This window comes from Asparagus officinalis, chromosome 3 (assembly GCF_001876935.1).
Source record: "Asparagus officinalis chromosome 3, Aspof.V1, whole genome shotgun sequence".
Lineage (NCBI taxonomy): Eukaryota > Viridiplantae > Streptophyta > Magnoliopsida > Asparagales > Asparagaceae > Asparagus > Asparagus officinalis.
Window position 1 is genome coordinate 24,852,298 of NC_033796.1, and position 16,922 is coordinate 24,869,219.

Here is a 16,922-nt window from a genome sequence, read left to right on the forward strand (position 1 = left end):
GACGGGCGGGAGCTCGTGGAAGCTGACGTCGAGGGCGGAGGAGGAGAGGGAGGAGATGAGGGAGGTTGTGGTTGAGGAGAAGGGTCGAGAGGGGGATCTTATGAGGAGAGTCGTGATCGTGAGGTTGTTGGATGTTTGGAGGAGTTTTGTGGCAAATTGCAGCATTGAGGCTATGTGGCCTGCTGGCCATGCTGGGATAAAAACTAGGTGAATCTTCGCCATTTTCTTCTTCTTCTTCTTCTATTGGATTTATTGGAAATATGTAGATGAATGAGCTACTTGTGGACACGCTTTTAGTCTTTTATTGGAGGATAAATAAAGGGCGTGGTTGGATCGAGGATTCGAGAGTCGCTGTAAGCACGCAAAACTTCACTCTCAAATCTCAATCAATGCCCCACTGCCCCAATAAATTTTCTGCACTCAAATTAATGGTAGTGGAGATCAGATGAGTTGAGATCGGTTGATATGAGTAGATGATTGTGACTTGTTTGTAATCGAGTTAGTATGATAGTCTTTACGAGTTGAAATCATTGTGGCTTTTCAGTATAAACAAATCGCGGGGGAGTTTTTAAGGCAGGCGGCTGTGATTGAAGTTTGGTGGCTAATTGGACAGCTTGAAACATCCAAACTAGTTAAATGACAGGGTCTTGTGGAAAATTTCTTTTTTATTTAAGAATTTGATCATGTATATTGTTGACTCCCCCTCCCCCCGAATTTTGACTGAAACAGTAGGATCAATTACGATTATTAATTGTAAAATTTGGACTTTATATGGGCTCCCGACAAGTACTTTGCTTTGGACTTGTAAATGGGCCTCACTTGGGCCACTAAAAGTCCATTGCATGACGGACAAAAAATAGTGAAAATTACAAGAGATTTCAATCAGCAGAGAAACACCGCACAATTTCCTACCCTAGAAATCCAGATACTATGAAGTTTTTTGTTGGGAGTTTAAGCGAGCATTGTCCTACTAGAGAAAGATTGATTATCATGTTTAAGGTTCATTTGACTAGTATCATTATTAACTTTAAAGAAATAATACTATCTCAAAAAAATATATATATATTTGGAGGGCTCTTTCAGATTGTTTTTGACAACCACTCAAAAACTAAGCCCAGATCAATCTTGGTCAAGATTTATCCTAAATTAGACTAGGATTAAACCAAGGGTGGCGTCCAACAAAAAAAAAAGGGTTTACCTATCACTTCTCTGAGGGGATGTTAGTCAATAGGGACATATTCGTGCAAAATGGGATAATTGTTGAAGTGGAATAATTTTTCGCTAGTGGGATAAATAGGAACAATTTTGTGAAGCGGGATATTTTGATAAAATAACGTGCGATAAATTTTTATAATCATGAAATATATATTTATGAATTTTAAAGAAATAAATACTATTTATCTATTTTAAACTTACTATTATTGATTGATAATTGCTTATAAGAATGTTCTTTACTATTAAATAACTTTTGGTTAGACTATAAGATATTAACAGTTATTATTATAATGATAGTCTAATAATGAACTATTAAATAACTTTTGGTTAGACTATAAGATATTAACAGTTATTATTATAATGATAGTCTAATAATGATGATAACCATAATAGGAAAGAAGTAAAGAAAAAAAAGATATATAAAAAATAAAAAATAATAAAATAAATATGAGTTCTAGTTTTTTACCACCTAGTTCCAAGCTAAAACTTGGAATAATTTGAGAGACTATAACTCTCATTTTTGTATAGAAAAATAAAAAAGTGGGATAATTTTGTACCATTATCCCAATTTTAGTTTTGTTAGAGTTCTACTTGACTAACACTGTAAAATTTTGTTCTAGTTTTAATTCTATGTGACTAACACGTTAAAAATTTATTCCACATATTATCCTAGTTCTAATTTTAAGTTCTAGATGACTAACCCCCCTTGAGTGAATTTTTTTTCTAAAATTACACTAGGGTCAATCCAGAGCCAGCTTCAAGTGGTTGCCAAACACAACCTCGTGCCACCCTCTACGTAGAGGGATCCATGGACGCTACAAAAATTAAGGGTCAATTACAAGACTGCACAAATCAAAGAAAAATTAATCTACGATAAATTTAGAATAGAATTAAGTGTTTAGTGACTTGTCAAACTCTAGCACAGAAACAAACTGTCACGACAGCAATAGATGATGTCATATCACTACCCTATTCAAAATACTACTAGAGCATCACTTAGCTAAATTAATGCTTGATGATTTCAAGACTCTTACAATGACTTAAAATAGAAAGACTTGATGAGAAAAAATTAACCCTCTTTGAGGACGAATTTGAGGCGATTCTCAAAGAGGGAGGGCCATTTGGACTTCTCCAAGGGCTTGAAGAAGAGATAAAAGATTGGTCCATCACTGATACTGTAGTCTTTGAGAGTACATTGATCGTTCTTTAGTAGACGTCCATTCCTGTGCATTAGAATCAACCTGTTTTCTTCGAATCCTTCCTTGCTTGCAATCTCCTTCTTCAAACTCTCCACAGTTGCTTCTTCTTCAATCTCTATGTAGAATATCCTCCCCGTTATTATCTCTATAGCTAACCTCATATTTCTCAGTGGCACTCTCTCGTTTAGGATGTCTTGCTAATGTTGAGGAGGTTGTGTCCTATTTGCATTATAGCATAATGAGTACAATACTAATTTCCATATATACTTCAATAAAAAAAAAAGATCAAATTCTTAATACGGATAACTAGAGGAACATTAACCTGCATTGGATTCGAAAGAAAATTGCAAGTGAATCTAACTAGGGGATATATTGTGAGAATTTAGCTAGTAGGTTTCCAGAAATACAAGTAATGTTCATCTCATCTGACCTTTCGAAGAATTACTCATTTTCCAATGGCCGGTCTGGTTTTTAGATTCTATATCTGCCACATTATGACTTTCAAGATTTACCGTTAAGGAATTCATCGAACATTGTCATATATACATACATTGCTTGAAGTACCATTTCATATAAAGAATTATGCAGCTAATGAAACATTCATCAGCCATACAAATCAGCACGCATTGCTGATAGGTACTCATCAATTTGGTTACCCTCTTTTTTGGCTACCCAAACTTTAGCAAAGAGTACTCATCAAAAGAAAATTTTGTGGAGTCAGGAAGCTAAGAACTTTCAGCAAGATAAGCAGCATGCAGACATTAACCTCATTGAATTGAAAACAGAAAAGTTAAGTGAAATCTACTAAAGGATCTATAGAAATATGCAACTATGCACAAACTTATCGCTGCAAACGTGCCGAAACCTACCACACTAAAAAGAGAAAAAAAAAAGAACAAAAGCCATCATTTTCATGATATTGTCAGATCACAAGTAAATAAGCTTATCCCCCACTAAGCAGTCAGGCCAAAATGTTAAGTTTGAAGTTTATCTTAAAGATTATTTGTTCAAATATCTAAAGTAAGAATTATTATAGAAAAGTTCTGTGAACTGATCATAATCCTCCTTTGTACCAAAAGATCAAGTTCTTATAAATAAAAAAAGATTATTGCACTAAAAATTGCTGCGATCATTTACATATATAGAAGAAGATAGATGTTGGTACTATCTTTTTATACTAAACAAGGAACCCTAGAAGTACTCTATCGTATTCACAAGAATATCAATTATTGTATTCAGGAACAGGTAACTTGTTGTAACATGTTTCCTCTTCATGTGTAGAGAAGGCATTTTTTTCCATTCACAAATACTAGCGTGGATCTACTGCCACTGTATTGATCAAAAGCTTCGCCTATAAACCATAAAAGCCTCCGATAAATATCTAATAGAATTAATCAGATTATTCTTATGACCCTGTTTTACTTACCCTTTGGGTATGCATTGTAAAGGGCAATGGACTAGTGAAGTTCTATCAAAATGAGGATTTTTTAACAAAACTGTAGAAATTTTAGGCACAATCAACACACATTTTAAGTTTGCACTACCTGTTCCAATTCTTTCAGAAACAAGCGTGCAAAGGTATTAAAGGTCTCACCTTAATAAGGTTTCTGATTCGCTGGGACTTTGGCAGTTTTTTTGTTTGATTGAGGCTCTTTGCAGCATAGCGAGAAATATTTTTCCATGGATTAAAGAAGAGAAGGAATTGAGGTGATTTTTACTAACTAATAAATAAAACAAAGGACAGAAGTGACATGATTTTTGCTAAACGCTATAAACAAAACAAAAACAAAACAAAGGCGAGATAAAGAACAGAAGAAATCTGGGATTTAGTCGCAGTCATCTGACCTTTAGTTCTGGGCTCACACGCAGATGCTCAAAGCTTTGGTTTGACACCAAGAAACAATGACTCCGGACTTGGAAAAATCACTCAAAATTTTCTTCAGTTTATTTTTTCATATCCAATCAATAAAGAAAACCTACGCCCCTTTTATATAGGGCTTAAAATCCTAACTAACTAATCCATTAAAGATATCCTATCTGATTAAAATTCGAAAGTAGAAACAAAATTTTAATCCGTTGCAATTCAACTAAAAAGTAGCTCCATCGTAGAATTAAAATTCAATCCAAACTCTGATGTAAATTTTTAAGTCTAACTAACCTAATCTCTATATATCCAAGTAAGTCCTTTCACCGGATTAAAACTCTTCGATCAGCCAAATCTTGATTTGATCTTTAAATTATCCTGCATTAGGAATGATGATATTGCTTTCGAACAGATTTAGCAAAAGAAATACACACCACGGAAATTTTTAAGTACGTATATATATATATATCAGGATGCTCTAACGGAGAGAAATTATTATTACACCATAAAATGTTTAATAGCCATGCGAAGCTTATAGATACATTAACCTGGCTGCTAACTAACATCAAAACAGCCAGAGAATAGCACGGCTTCAAATATGAGTCAAGTGCAATTTTTCTACAACACATACTGCTAGAGAACTTACCACATTAATCAGTACAAATTAAGCCAAATGATGACAGAAGAGAGAGAGCATGCATAATTTCATTATCTGATCTGGAAATGCTTGTAGGATGGACTCCCCGGGACGCTTATTTGAATAGTACCCCCTTGGTCGGCTTGCCTGCAGTGGCTCGAGCCCTCGCCCTGAGACTCCGCGGAGCTCTTTCTGCGTCGCTCGTTGTGGCCAGCTAAGCGTCTGCGACAGCTCCTCTTAGTTTCATCAAACTCCGATAGCTCGTGGAACCTATCAGATTTCTTGGTATATTAGGAAAGCTTAAGAAACCTGTTTTAGTCCCGCTTTGAAAGGTACGCTCTTACATCGTCGAACCTTTTAAAGGGTGTTCCGTTAGGGCAAAATGTTTGAAATTAACATCATGTTGAGATTTTTTTTTCCCCTTTAATTTGTTTATACAATTACGGAATTTAGTCTAGATCGATGATATATGTTCGATCAAACTGCTGAAAGAAGGAATGGTCATAGATGAAAGATGCTTTCAGTATTAATCGAAGATCGTTCAAGGTGGAGACTTGTTGACCGTGTCATTGATTATTGCAGGGTATAGGCAACTGAAAAGAAAACAGGAAGGAAAAGGAAAATCAAACTAAAATTTCTACCAAATTGCTAACTTAACCCTTGGTTCTGAAGCTGCGGCCGGGCAGTGTTAATATTGGCCTGTACGACCAAACTCAGAGCTAAACATGATCATCTCAGTCGAGTTGTGTTAAGAGGCTAATTAAAGTGATTAAAGATCCAAGACTGGAATCATATATAGAGGTTTACCTGAGAAATAGGAAAATGTGTTTAGTTATATTTACGATAGAGATACTGGTGACCTTGAAGAAGCAAGAGATGTGAGTTATCCGACTTATTATTCGAGAAAAAATTAGCCAAAATCATTACTTTTTAAACTAGGAAATGTACGGGGTTAGAGCTCATAACGCTCGGGCCGAAGAATTAAGCCGTCTAAAGGTGGCAACGCTAGCTCACAGTCATAAATATTTAATCGACCGCAAAATAAAAAGGAGTACCTGCTGCATTGCTGGCAGAATCGCTGGCGCAGGCCGGCGACCATGACGACGGGGGCCTTCGAATGGGCCTCGCAAACTTTATGACGGCGGTGGTACCTCTTGGCCCCCGTCAGATCCGCAGGGCACTTCTCGGCCTGACACGCGACTCCACCCGCGACAGCTGGCCTCCTCGCGACCACCGACGACGGCGTCGGCGACGATACCGACCTCCTCCTCTTGTCGACGTCCTGCGATATTTGTTCCTCCTCTTCATCGTCATCGACGGCCATCGAGAGCCTGGCCTTGCCGGTTTGCTTGGGCTCGATGGGCTCCCGGGCTCGGTCCATGGGAAGGAGAGGGGTGAGGAAAGTGGGTTGGGGTAGAAAATGAAGGGGAAAAGGAGGGGTACTCGAGGTGGGTGTGGGGACCACAGGCACAAGCACGGTGGGGAGGCTTCTTTTGTTTCTCTCAGCTCCATTTTTTATTTTTATTTTTATTTTTACGGGGATGGGTTTTTTTTCATTATTTAGTAGACTCACAGGGAGGGAGTAGAGTGCTAGACTGTATCTGCATGTGAGGAAATGTTATAACTGTATTTACTATGTTACGAATATGGTTAATCAAATATATATATAACTGATAGGATATGGTTACAGATATGATTTTGTAATGAATTATCTACATCCTTAGCCAAAATATCTGAATATAAATTGATCATATGGTTGTAATAATTTTAAGCCTAAGATTATGAATTTGATGTTATTTTTGATGGTCAAGATGTCTAATCTTAGATTTTCATATATAATGAATACGTTGAACACTTTTTAATCACGTGATCTATATTGTTTTCCCATATTTTCTAGTTTTCTCATATCCGTTTTTTATCCACATGCATATCCATTTATATATCCGCATGTATATCCATATCCGATTTTAGTGGATAATATATGAATTTTCGTCACCGAGATATATTCATAACCATATTTGCATCCATGATGGGTAAGCAGATATAGACATGATAAGTATTATATCTGAGCCGTATATTGACCGAATGTACCCCCAGTATGGAGGGATATGGGGTAGTACTGTACGTCGGCGGTACACGAGTCTTGAGAAAGAAAATATTTCGCTAATCTCAAATGCCATGGGATTCTCTACCTTCTTAGTTGTAGTCTTGTAGATAATTAATTTATGCAATTCAGCAATATACTCTCTTTATTTTATGGAGTTGTTAAATGACATTAATTAATTAAATTATATAAAAACTCACTTAAATTTAGTTCCCATTGGATAAATTAATACTATTGACCCATATAAATAATTATAAAAGTTCTTGGCAATCAAAGGTATGAAGAATCTATTCAGTTAGAATAATTAGAAAGTGAGTTCTCTTTTTCTTTTTCTTTTTTTTGAAAAGGATTAGAAAGTGAGTTTTCAATATTGTTGTAAGCAGGTCAATATATTCATTTTTTCCTTCCTTCTTTTTTTGAAAAGGAAAAGGAGCCCTAGGCCATACTATTATCAAGGGTAAATTACACAAAACCTCTCTGTCTATATCTTTAGTTGCACTTAATGTTGCGTGCAGCGAAAATTTCGGCAGCACTTCGGCAGCATAACAAGAGAGTCAGATCGCAATAAGAATTCCCGTCTCACCAATGTAGGCGTCAAAAAATGCTAATAGATATCCCAAACATAGAGAAGATCACTCAAAGGGATCTCATATTGAAAAGCAAAGCAGGTATGAACTGTCTCGCCAGCGAGACATGGGAAGGCAGTTACAACAAAAACTGCCAGACGGTTACTGTTCATGAGACAGTATTTACTGTCTCGCGGGGAGAGACAGTCTTTACTGTCTCGGCCGCCGAGACAGTAAACACTGTCTCGGAAGTACTGTTCATCCTGGAGGCTATAAATACCCCCAAAGACCATTTTTGAAGGGGCGGATCATTTTGAGCATTTCAGAGCAGACAGAGCAGAGTTCTTGAGCTTCCGGCAATCCCTTGATATTCAGGCTTTGACTTGATTTCAAGAAGAACGACTATCTTACCTTGATAAGATATCGTTTCAAGTTCTCACTTCGATAAACGAAGTCAGAATCATTAAACCCCTCACGATTCAATCAGAATCTGTGATTTGGTGGTCCATGGGCTAACGCACCCCCGGCACAGGCAAAGATCCCACGCAAGCAGTGATCCAAACAACGATCCTGCGTTTGTTTCCCAAGAGTTGTAATTTTCATTTTGTTGTGTAAAAGAAGTCTTATAAAAAGGCTATCTTTTTTTTTGAATTTATTGTAATCGACTGAAGATATAATGAATTCCATGACAAAACCAACTTTTGACGCAAACAAGCTGGGATACCCCCTCCAAAGTATTCCAGACTCATTCTTTTATAGAGGAGTCTGGGATACTTTGGATAAGATAGATCTTATCTGCAATTCCTTCAAGGCTTGATTGAGTAGATCATACGGAAGGACTCATAAATGGCTTCAACTCTTGACTTCGTCATCTTGTAGCCTATTCAGTGCTTTGTAGAATAGCTAAAATTCCTCCGGTGCTGCGTTTATCGCGTGACCGTCGTCGAAGTCTTGAATTAGAACTGCTATTGTAGAGATAGTTTATACTCATATACTTTATTGGAGTGTTCGGGAAATAGTTTAACCTCATATACCCGTTGGGAGGTAATCAGGTTATTCTTAAGAATATTCTGAGTAATATTCTCCAAAAACTTCCTGTTGATGGTAGGGAAACAATTTAGACTCGTGTACCTATTGGAGTAATACGGTCTCTTTTTTTTTTTTGGTAAAGATAAACCCGATGATTGAGAGGAAGAATTTTATATTCTATCTCTTGGTCTCTTGTTTGTTGGTAGAGATAAACCCAAAATTGGAGAGGAAGAATTTTATATCCTATCTCCAGCAACTGTAGCCTCCAACCAAAATTCAACCTCCGGCGAACCAAGCTAAGTCGCCGAGAATTCCCATAGATACTCCGGGAGATCATGCAGAATCCACCCGAAGGAGAAAGCCAGTCTTGGAGCGCCTCGGTCCAATTCCCGACGAAAGAGGCAAAGCTCCAGTTCACGAGCGTTTGGCCCGATGAAGAAGCCCAGAACGACTCGACACGCGGGGGGTCGCCGTCACCTCCAGTAAAACAAAGAACTCAAGGCAGCTGCGCTCACCAACTTGCGCATCGAAGTCCAAGAGCACGCTGAAGACTCGCGCCCACAAAGGCACGTTTCGAGGCGTGTAACTTTTGAAAACCCAAAGAAGGCAATCCAACCTCAGATGGAAACATTATCATCTGATAGTGATAGTGTTATACCTGAGAAGTCGCGCCCACACACGATAGGTTACTCCGACTGTCAAAATGACGAGTTGTACTATCGTGCTGGGGTACGAATAGAACCAGGAAGAGGATTCCCCGAGAACAGGAAACTCAATGCCCCTGTTCCAAACTCATTCGGGCGGTATTGTCTGAATGCAACTGCATTAAGGCAGTCCCCGAAAGAGTTTCAGTTTTTGAAAGACTCAGTGCGGAGACGCCAAAACCAAGGCCTAGGCGTTCCCAACGAAGAAGAAGGATGGTTGAAGACGGAGAATTTCCGAGGGTCACCACCAACATGACGAGCAAAGGGACATCGGCACGAGATGATTTCGAGTCGATTCTGAGAGCCTCCCGACCTAGAACCCGTCTACAGTCCGGAACCATCGAGTTTAGACTCGTGTACCCATTGGAGTATTCATCGGCATTGCATTTGGCTTTTGACTAAGAGAATGCCCTCCATCTCATGCTACGGGGCAGTGTTTTCTGTCTCGCTGAGCGAGACAGTGTTTTCTGTCTCGCTGAGCGAGACAGTGTTTTCTGTCTTGCTCAGCGAGACAGGGTTTTCTGTCTCGCGATGCGAGCCAGCGAGTATAAAACCCGAACTTAGGGGTTTTTTAGGGCTTTTTCACGTCGGATTTTTGGCGATTTTCAGGCGACTCTTGGGCGATCTCCGAGCGATTTTCGACCAGTTCTTCACCTCTTCTTCTTCTCTTCGTTTCTGATTTGGGTAGGGCTTCGTTTGGGGAGATTCCACTTGGATTTCAAAGGAACGAATCGAGAGGGGATTTTGGATTTGGTCCTAACTGTTTAAAGGTTTGACCAAGTAGGAGTTTTGTGAGGGAAGATTGATCTAAAGAGGTGATCGAATCTCATCTCAGCAAAAAAAAGTATTCGGAAGTCATAGTAGGAGTTTAGTGTTTATCACTTTGTTCATAATGATCGGGGTTATCCCTAAGAATATTACATTTAACATTCTTCCGGGAACTTCCCGTTACATGAATTATCCACCCCCAGCTTTCTTTGCAAAACTGGGTGTAACGAGGAGTACGTTATCCTCAGTCGCATGTTCGGGTTATCCTTAAGAATATAAGATTCTCCAGGAACTTCCCGTTATATAAATCATCCACCCCCAGTTTCCTTTGCGAAACCGGGTTTAACATTGTACTCAGTTGGATAATCGAGAAGCAGTTTATACTCATATGCTCTTTGGAGTGTGGGGAAACAGTTTATACTCGTGCACCCATTGGAGTTGTATGGTCGTCTTTACTCGACTTCTTTCGTCGTTATGACGCCGGAGTCAATTAGGGCTTGGATCTTGTTTTTAAGTCCAAAGCAAATCTCGGTGGGATGAAGAACCCTTCTGTGGTACGCACAGTAGTTTGGATCCGTAATCCTCTTAGCTCCATCCTGATCTTTAATAGGTGGTAGCTCGATTTTGTCATTAGCGAGGAGGTATTCCAATATGGCTAGAGCTTCATCATCTTCGAAAGAATATTCCTTTTGAAACCTCGGATCGAGAGTCGCATTCTCAACGATTGCAGATGTCATTGGTTGGCCTCTCTCAGCTTTCTTTCTTTTAAGAAAGTGCTCAGCTTGTTCACCCCGAGATTTTAACTCCTTCCAAGTTGTGGATGGCACGACCCCCAGAGCTTCCAGGACATCGATGGAGAGGTTATTGTGGCATGTTTGCAGGATGAACTCCTCCGTGATAGGATCTCTGCAATTCATTGCCATGTTACGGAAGCGCTTGACAAAATTGTCAACTGACTCTCCGTCTTTTTGCTTCTCATCCAAAAGGGTTCCGATTGACACTTCGGTGTCATCATCGAAGAAATTACTGAGGAACAAACTTTCCATGTCATCCCAGCAATTGATGCTCCCTGGCTTGAGCCGTCGGTACCAATCGAAGGCGGGCCCACGAAGGGTGCCAACGAATGACCGGATCATTAAGGCCTCGTTTCCAGAGATTATGCCCAAATGAGACTTGAAATAAATCAAGTGTTGAATAGGCGAGCTCTTCCCCTCAAACGGTGTGAAGTTAACCAGATTGAATTTGGCCGGGTATGGTATTGAATCCCATTCTCTTGGATAGGGACACGGAATACCTGTCTTTTTCCCTTCTTGAGCCGTCATCAAAGCGTTGATTTTATTTTCAAGCTCTTTCATTTTCTCGTCATCGTCTATGTCTTCATTCGAAGATCCTAACTGTTTAAAGGTTTGATCGTTCAATTTGTGGACCTCTCGTTCATGGAACGAATCGAGAGGGGATTTTGGCTTTGGTCCTAACTGTTTAAAGGTTTGACCAAGATGGGAATTTGAGACGATCCTAACTGTTTAAAGGTTTGATCGTTCAATTTGTGGACCTCTCGTTCATGGAACGAATCGAGAGGGGATTTTGGCTTTGGTCCTAACTGTTTAAAGGTTTGACCAAGATGGGAATTTGAGACGATCCTAACTGTTTAAAGGTTTGATCGTTCAATTTGTGGACCTCTCGTTCATGGAACGAATCGAGAGGGGATTTTGGCTTTGGTCCTAACTGTTTAAAGGTTTGACCAAGATGGGAATTTGAGACGATCCTAACTGTTTAAAGGTTTGATCGTTCAATTTGTGGACCTCTCGTTCATGGAACGAATCGAGAGGGGATTTTGGCTTTGGTCCTAACTGTTTAAAGGTTTGACCAAAATGGGAATTTTGTGAGGGAAGATTGATCTAAAGAGGTGATCGAATCTCATCTCAGCAAAAGAGTATTCGGAAGTCATAGTAGGAGTTTAGTGTTTATCACTTTGTTCATAATGATCGGGGTTATCCCTAAGAATATTACATTTAACATTCTTCCGGGAACTTCCCGTTATATAAATCATCCACCCCCAGCTTCCTTTGCGAAACCGGGTTTAACATTGTACTCAATTGGATAATCGAGAAGCAGTTTATACTCATATGCTCTTTGGAGTGTGGGGAAACAGTTTATACTCGTGCACCCATTGGAGTTGTATGGTCGTCTTTACTCGACTTCTTTCGTCGTTATGACGCCGGAGTCAATTAGGGCTTGGATCTTATTTTTGAGTCCAAAGCAAATCTCGGTGGGATGAAGAACCCTTCTGTGGTACGCACAATAGTTTGGATCCGTAATCCTCTTAGCTCCATCCTGATCTTTAATAGGTGGTAGCTCGATTTTGTCATTAGCGAGGAGGTATTCCAATATGGCTAGAGCTTCATCATCTTCGAAAGAATATTCCTTTTGAAACCTCGGATCGAGAGTCGCATTCTCAACGATTGCAGATGTCATTGGTTGGCCTCTCTCAGCTTTCTTTCTTTTAAGAAAGTGCTCAGCTTGTTCACCCCGAGATTTTAACTCCTTCCAAGTTGTGGATGGCACGACCCCCAGAGCTTCCAGGACATCGATGGAGAGGTTATTGTGGCATGTTTGCAGGATGAACTCCTCCGTGATAGGATCTCTGCAATTCATTGCCATGTTAATTCATTGCCTTGTCACAGAAGCGCTTGACAAAATTATCAATAGACTCTCCGTCTTTTTGCTTCTCATCCAAAAGGGTTCCGATTGACACTTCAGTGTCATCATCGAAGAAGTTGCTGAGGAACAAACTTTCCATGTCATCCTAGCAATTGACGCTCTCTGTCTTGAGCCGTCGGTACCAATCGAAGGCGGGCCCGCGAACGGTGCCAACGAATGACCAGACCATTAAAGCCTCGTTTCCAGAGATCATGCTCAAATGAGACTTGAAATAAATCAAGTGCTGAATCGGCGAACTCTTCCCCTCAAACGGTGTGAAGTTAATCAGATTGAACTTTGTCGGATACGGTATTGAATCCCATTCTCTTGGATAGGGACATGGAATACCCGTCCTCTTCACTTCTTGAGCCGTCATCAAAGCGTTGACTTTGTTTTCAAGCTCTTTTATTTTCCCATCATCGTCTATGTCTTCATTCGAATGACGTTGAGGAGAATGAGTTAGACCATCCCCTATAAGAGGTGCCATTGAACCACTCCCAATATCGTTATTGGGAGAATGTGTTAAACCACCCCCAGCGTTATTGCTATTGGGAGGTGTATCAGCCATAATGACTTCATCCACTTCTGGATCACTGTCATCTACAACTTTTTGAGTGTGGCGGCTAGATTCAGTTCTTTGACTGGACTTAGGGGGTTGAGGCCGCTGAGCTAGTAATTCTCTCATTTGTTGGATAGCTAACTCCATTTCTGTCTTCACTTCAGCTCTAATTTCTTCACGTTGTTTGGCTAGAGCTTCTTGAAGTATTTGAGCAAATTGATCAGAGGTGATCGTGAGTACTTCTCTGGTTTGTCCCGTGCTAGACATTGTATCATCAGAAGCGATTGCAGAACAAGTGTCCGAGAATTCATCCTCCGAGGATATTCCTTCTTGCATTCTTTTGTAATCTCTGCGTCTGATGGCTCCTAATTGGAGTCGAGACATCCTATGAGCAATTCTTGGATTGACCTTTCCTCTCGGGGAAAAGTCGGGATTTGAGTCATTTGAATGCCGCTTAGACTTCCTTTTATCAACCACGTTGATGGTGACTTCAGGGAATTTATCATCTTGGGCAGCTGATTTTCTTTTGCGGAAATGTCTCGGTTTAGGCTTCGACAATACAGAGACTCTTCGTGGGATGGCTTCTCGTTTGAAACAGTCACATTCTGATAATGCTGCTTTAACGAGTTGCGCACAGGAACAATGAGAGTTTATTTCTCGAATAACTCTCTTTCGAAAATTATTCAGAGTTGCGCACAGGAACAATGAGAGTTTATTTCTCGAATAACTCTCTTTCGAAAATTATTCACAACCCCCACTTTATAATACGACTCATCGGTATGATTGCCAAAAAATCGTATCGTCTGTTGGCATGACCTCCCAGGTATGACGATATCATTTGGTGACCGCGTCTTCTTCTGGGGACGTAAAACCTTGTTGGCATTCTCAGGACAATTTATTTCTGTCTCTGAGCGATCCAAGGTTATGTCGGGAGTCGCACGTTTAGAACCACCCCCTTGTGGGTATGGAGTCTTAACGGGCTCCGAATGCTAATTTTGCATAACTCCAGACTTTGGAATCCAAACTTGGTAGAGTTTTAGTGGTTCTTTGTCCACCGTTTCCTTCTTCCTTTCTGAGAGAGCACGGGCAAGAGCAGCGTTTGCACGATGTTTTTGTATGCGTTCTTTGAGGGTCGAACGAGTTCTTTTGATAATAGTTCATTCTTCCGTCGCTAATTTAGTAGAGATGTGAGTGATTGGTCGTTGAGACAACTGAACCACTCGATGCCTCCTCGACTCTAGGTCCGCTTGATAACGAACCCCGTCGGTTTGTTCCAATGCCTTAGCCAATTGGCGAGCGCGGCGTTGGCGTCGCCTTTGACGAGTCCTCTTTGTCATTGGCGAATTTCGATCGAATGACTCCTTAACTGGGGAGGAATCATCTTGAGCAGAGCTGTTGCGAGTAAAATCCTCAGCAACAATCGGGCCAGAGTCTTCATCTGTATTATTTGATAACTTCAACGAAGATGAAATCTTCCTGCATTTGCGAGGTGAGGAAGACTTTACAGATGAGGACGACAAATACTCCTCAAACTTTGCTTGGTCGAACTCGTACTCGACCATTGATTCAACCAAGATCTTGATGATTGGCTGCGACACGACGGTCTCGGCAGCGAGACCGTTAGCTGCTCCCACTGTGGTCGCCAGCTTATTTGCGTCAAAAGTTGGTTTTGTCATGGAATTCATTATATCTTCAGTCGATTACAATAAATTCAAAAAAAGAGATAGCCTTTTTATAAGACTTCTTTTACACAACAAAATGAAAATTACAACTCTTGGGAAACAAACGCAGGATCGTTGTTTGGATCACTGCTTGCGTGTGATCTTTGCCTGTGCCGGGAGCGCTTTGACTCGTGGACCACCAAATCACAGATTCTGATTGAATCGTGAGGGGTTTAATGATTCTGACTTCGTTTATCGAAGTGAGAACTTGAAACGATATCTTATCAAAGTAAGATAGTCGTTCTTCTTGAAATCAAGTCAAAGCTCAATTTCAAGGAGTGGTCGTAAGCTCAAGAACTCTGCTCTCCCTCTGCTCTGGATTGCTCTGAAGTACTCAAAAATGATCAGCCCCTGTGAAAAAATGGCCTTCGGGGGTATTTATAGCCCCTATGAACAGTTGGCGGAAAACAGGCTCGCGAGACAGCATTTGCTGTCTCGGCTGCTGAGACAGTGTTTGCTGTCTCGGCGAGCGAGACAGTGTTTGCTGTCTCGGCCCGCGAGACAGTAATGTTGTCTTGCGGAATACTATAAACCGTCAGGCAAGTTTTCATTTATTAACTGCTTCCCACCTTTTGCAAACGTCCCGTTATTTTGGCCATTATCTCACGTGATTCTCGCCCAACGGAATTCCGCTACGTCTCTTGAACAGTTACGTGCACCGTGTAGTGCAGTTACAAAGGGTAGTTTTGACCCATTAACACTGTCTTCGGCTGGCGAGATCATGCAAAACACTTGCTTCTCGCTGGGGAGAGCAGCACCACCTGTCCTCGCTGGCGAGACGCAAATACGTCTTGCTGGCGGAGATACGCAAGCCTGTCTCGCTGGCGAGACCAGTTTTCATTCCTGCTTTGCTTTCAAAAGAGATGCCCTTTGAGCTGATCTGCTTTAATGTTTGGGATATCTATTGAGCAATTTTTTGACGGGGCTGCGATATTCTGTAGGCGCTCATATAAATGCTAATTAGATATCCGCAAAGCATAGAAACGTATCACTCAAATGACCATATTCGAAAAGCAGAAGCAGGAATAAACTGTCTCGGCAGCGAGACACGGCCTCTGCTGTCTCCCAGCGAGACAGTGTTGTTGTCTCGTCCCAGCGAGACAGGTGTTTTGCTGTCTCGCCGCTGAGACAGTTGTGAAAATGGTCAAAACTACCTTTGTAAGCTACGCTACACGTGGCCACTAACTGTTCAGAACGTGGGATAATTCGTGTGGGCAGAGAGATCACGTGGAATGAACTGCTAAATAACGGGTTTGAAAGGTGGGAGGCAGTTTAATATGGTGAAACTGTCTGACGTTACTGTTTGCGCGAGAGCAGCATTTATCTGCTCGCGGTGCCGAGACAGCAAAACACTGTCCTCGCCCGTCGAGACAGCAAACACTGTCTTGACAGCCGAGACAGCAAAAGCTGTCTCGCGAGCCTGTTTTCCGCCAACTGTTCATAGGGGCTATAAATACCCCCGAAGGCCATTTTTTCACAGGGGCTGATCATTTTTGAGTACTTCAGAGCAATCCAGAGTAGAGGGAGAGCAGAGTTCTTGAGCTTACGGCCACTCCTTGAAATTGAGCTTTGACTTGATTTTAAGAAGAACGACTATCTTACTTTGATAAGATATCGTTTCAAGTTCTCACTTCGATAAACGAAGTCAGAATCATTAAACCCCTCACGATTCAATCAGAATCTGTGATTTGGTGGTCCACGAGTCAAAGCGCTCCCGGCACAGGCAAAGATCCCACGCAAGCAGTGATCCAAACAACGATCCTGCGTTTGTTTCCCAAGAGTTGTAATTTTCATTTTGTTGTGTAAAAGAAGTCTTATAAAAAGGCTATCTCTTTTTTTGAATTTATTGTAATCGA

At 40.7% G+C, this 16,922-nt stretch overlaps 2 protein-coding genes and 1 long non-coding RNA gene across 3 annotated transcripts in view; all 3 read right to left on the bottom strand.

Annotated features, from left to right (window-relative positions):
• LOC109834807 (UDP-glycosyltransferase 71A15-like) overlaps positions 1 to 519 on the bottom strand; it is an 11,940-nt gene extending 11,421 nt beyond the window's left edge. The window contains 1 exon segment of the mRNA XM_020402822.1: positions 1 to 519. Within this exon segment, the coding sequence (XP_020258411.1) occupies positions 1 to 222 (222 nt within the window). The 5' untranslated portion in view covers positions 223 to 519.
• LOC109833458 lies at positions 2,527 to 4,367 on the bottom strand. The gene is made up of 2 exons (XR_002245214.1): positions 4,260 to 4,367; positions 2,527 to 2,633 (listed from the first exon to the last, which is right to left on the bottom strand). It is a non-coding gene; the product is annotated as an uncharacterized LOC109833458 (long non-coding RNA).
• On the bottom strand, positions 4,743 to 6,379 carry LOC109833459 (squamosa promoter-binding protein 1). The gene is made up of 2 exons (XM_020401131.1): positions 5,971 to 6,379; positions 4,743 to 5,185 (listed from the first exon to the last, which is right to left on the bottom strand). Exons 1-2 carry the CDS (start codon positions 6,294 to 6,296, stop codon positions 4,987 to 4,989), a joined length of 525 nt encoding a protein of 174 aa, XP_020256720.1. The 5' UTR covers positions 6,297 to 6,379; the 3' UTR covers positions 4,743 to 4,986.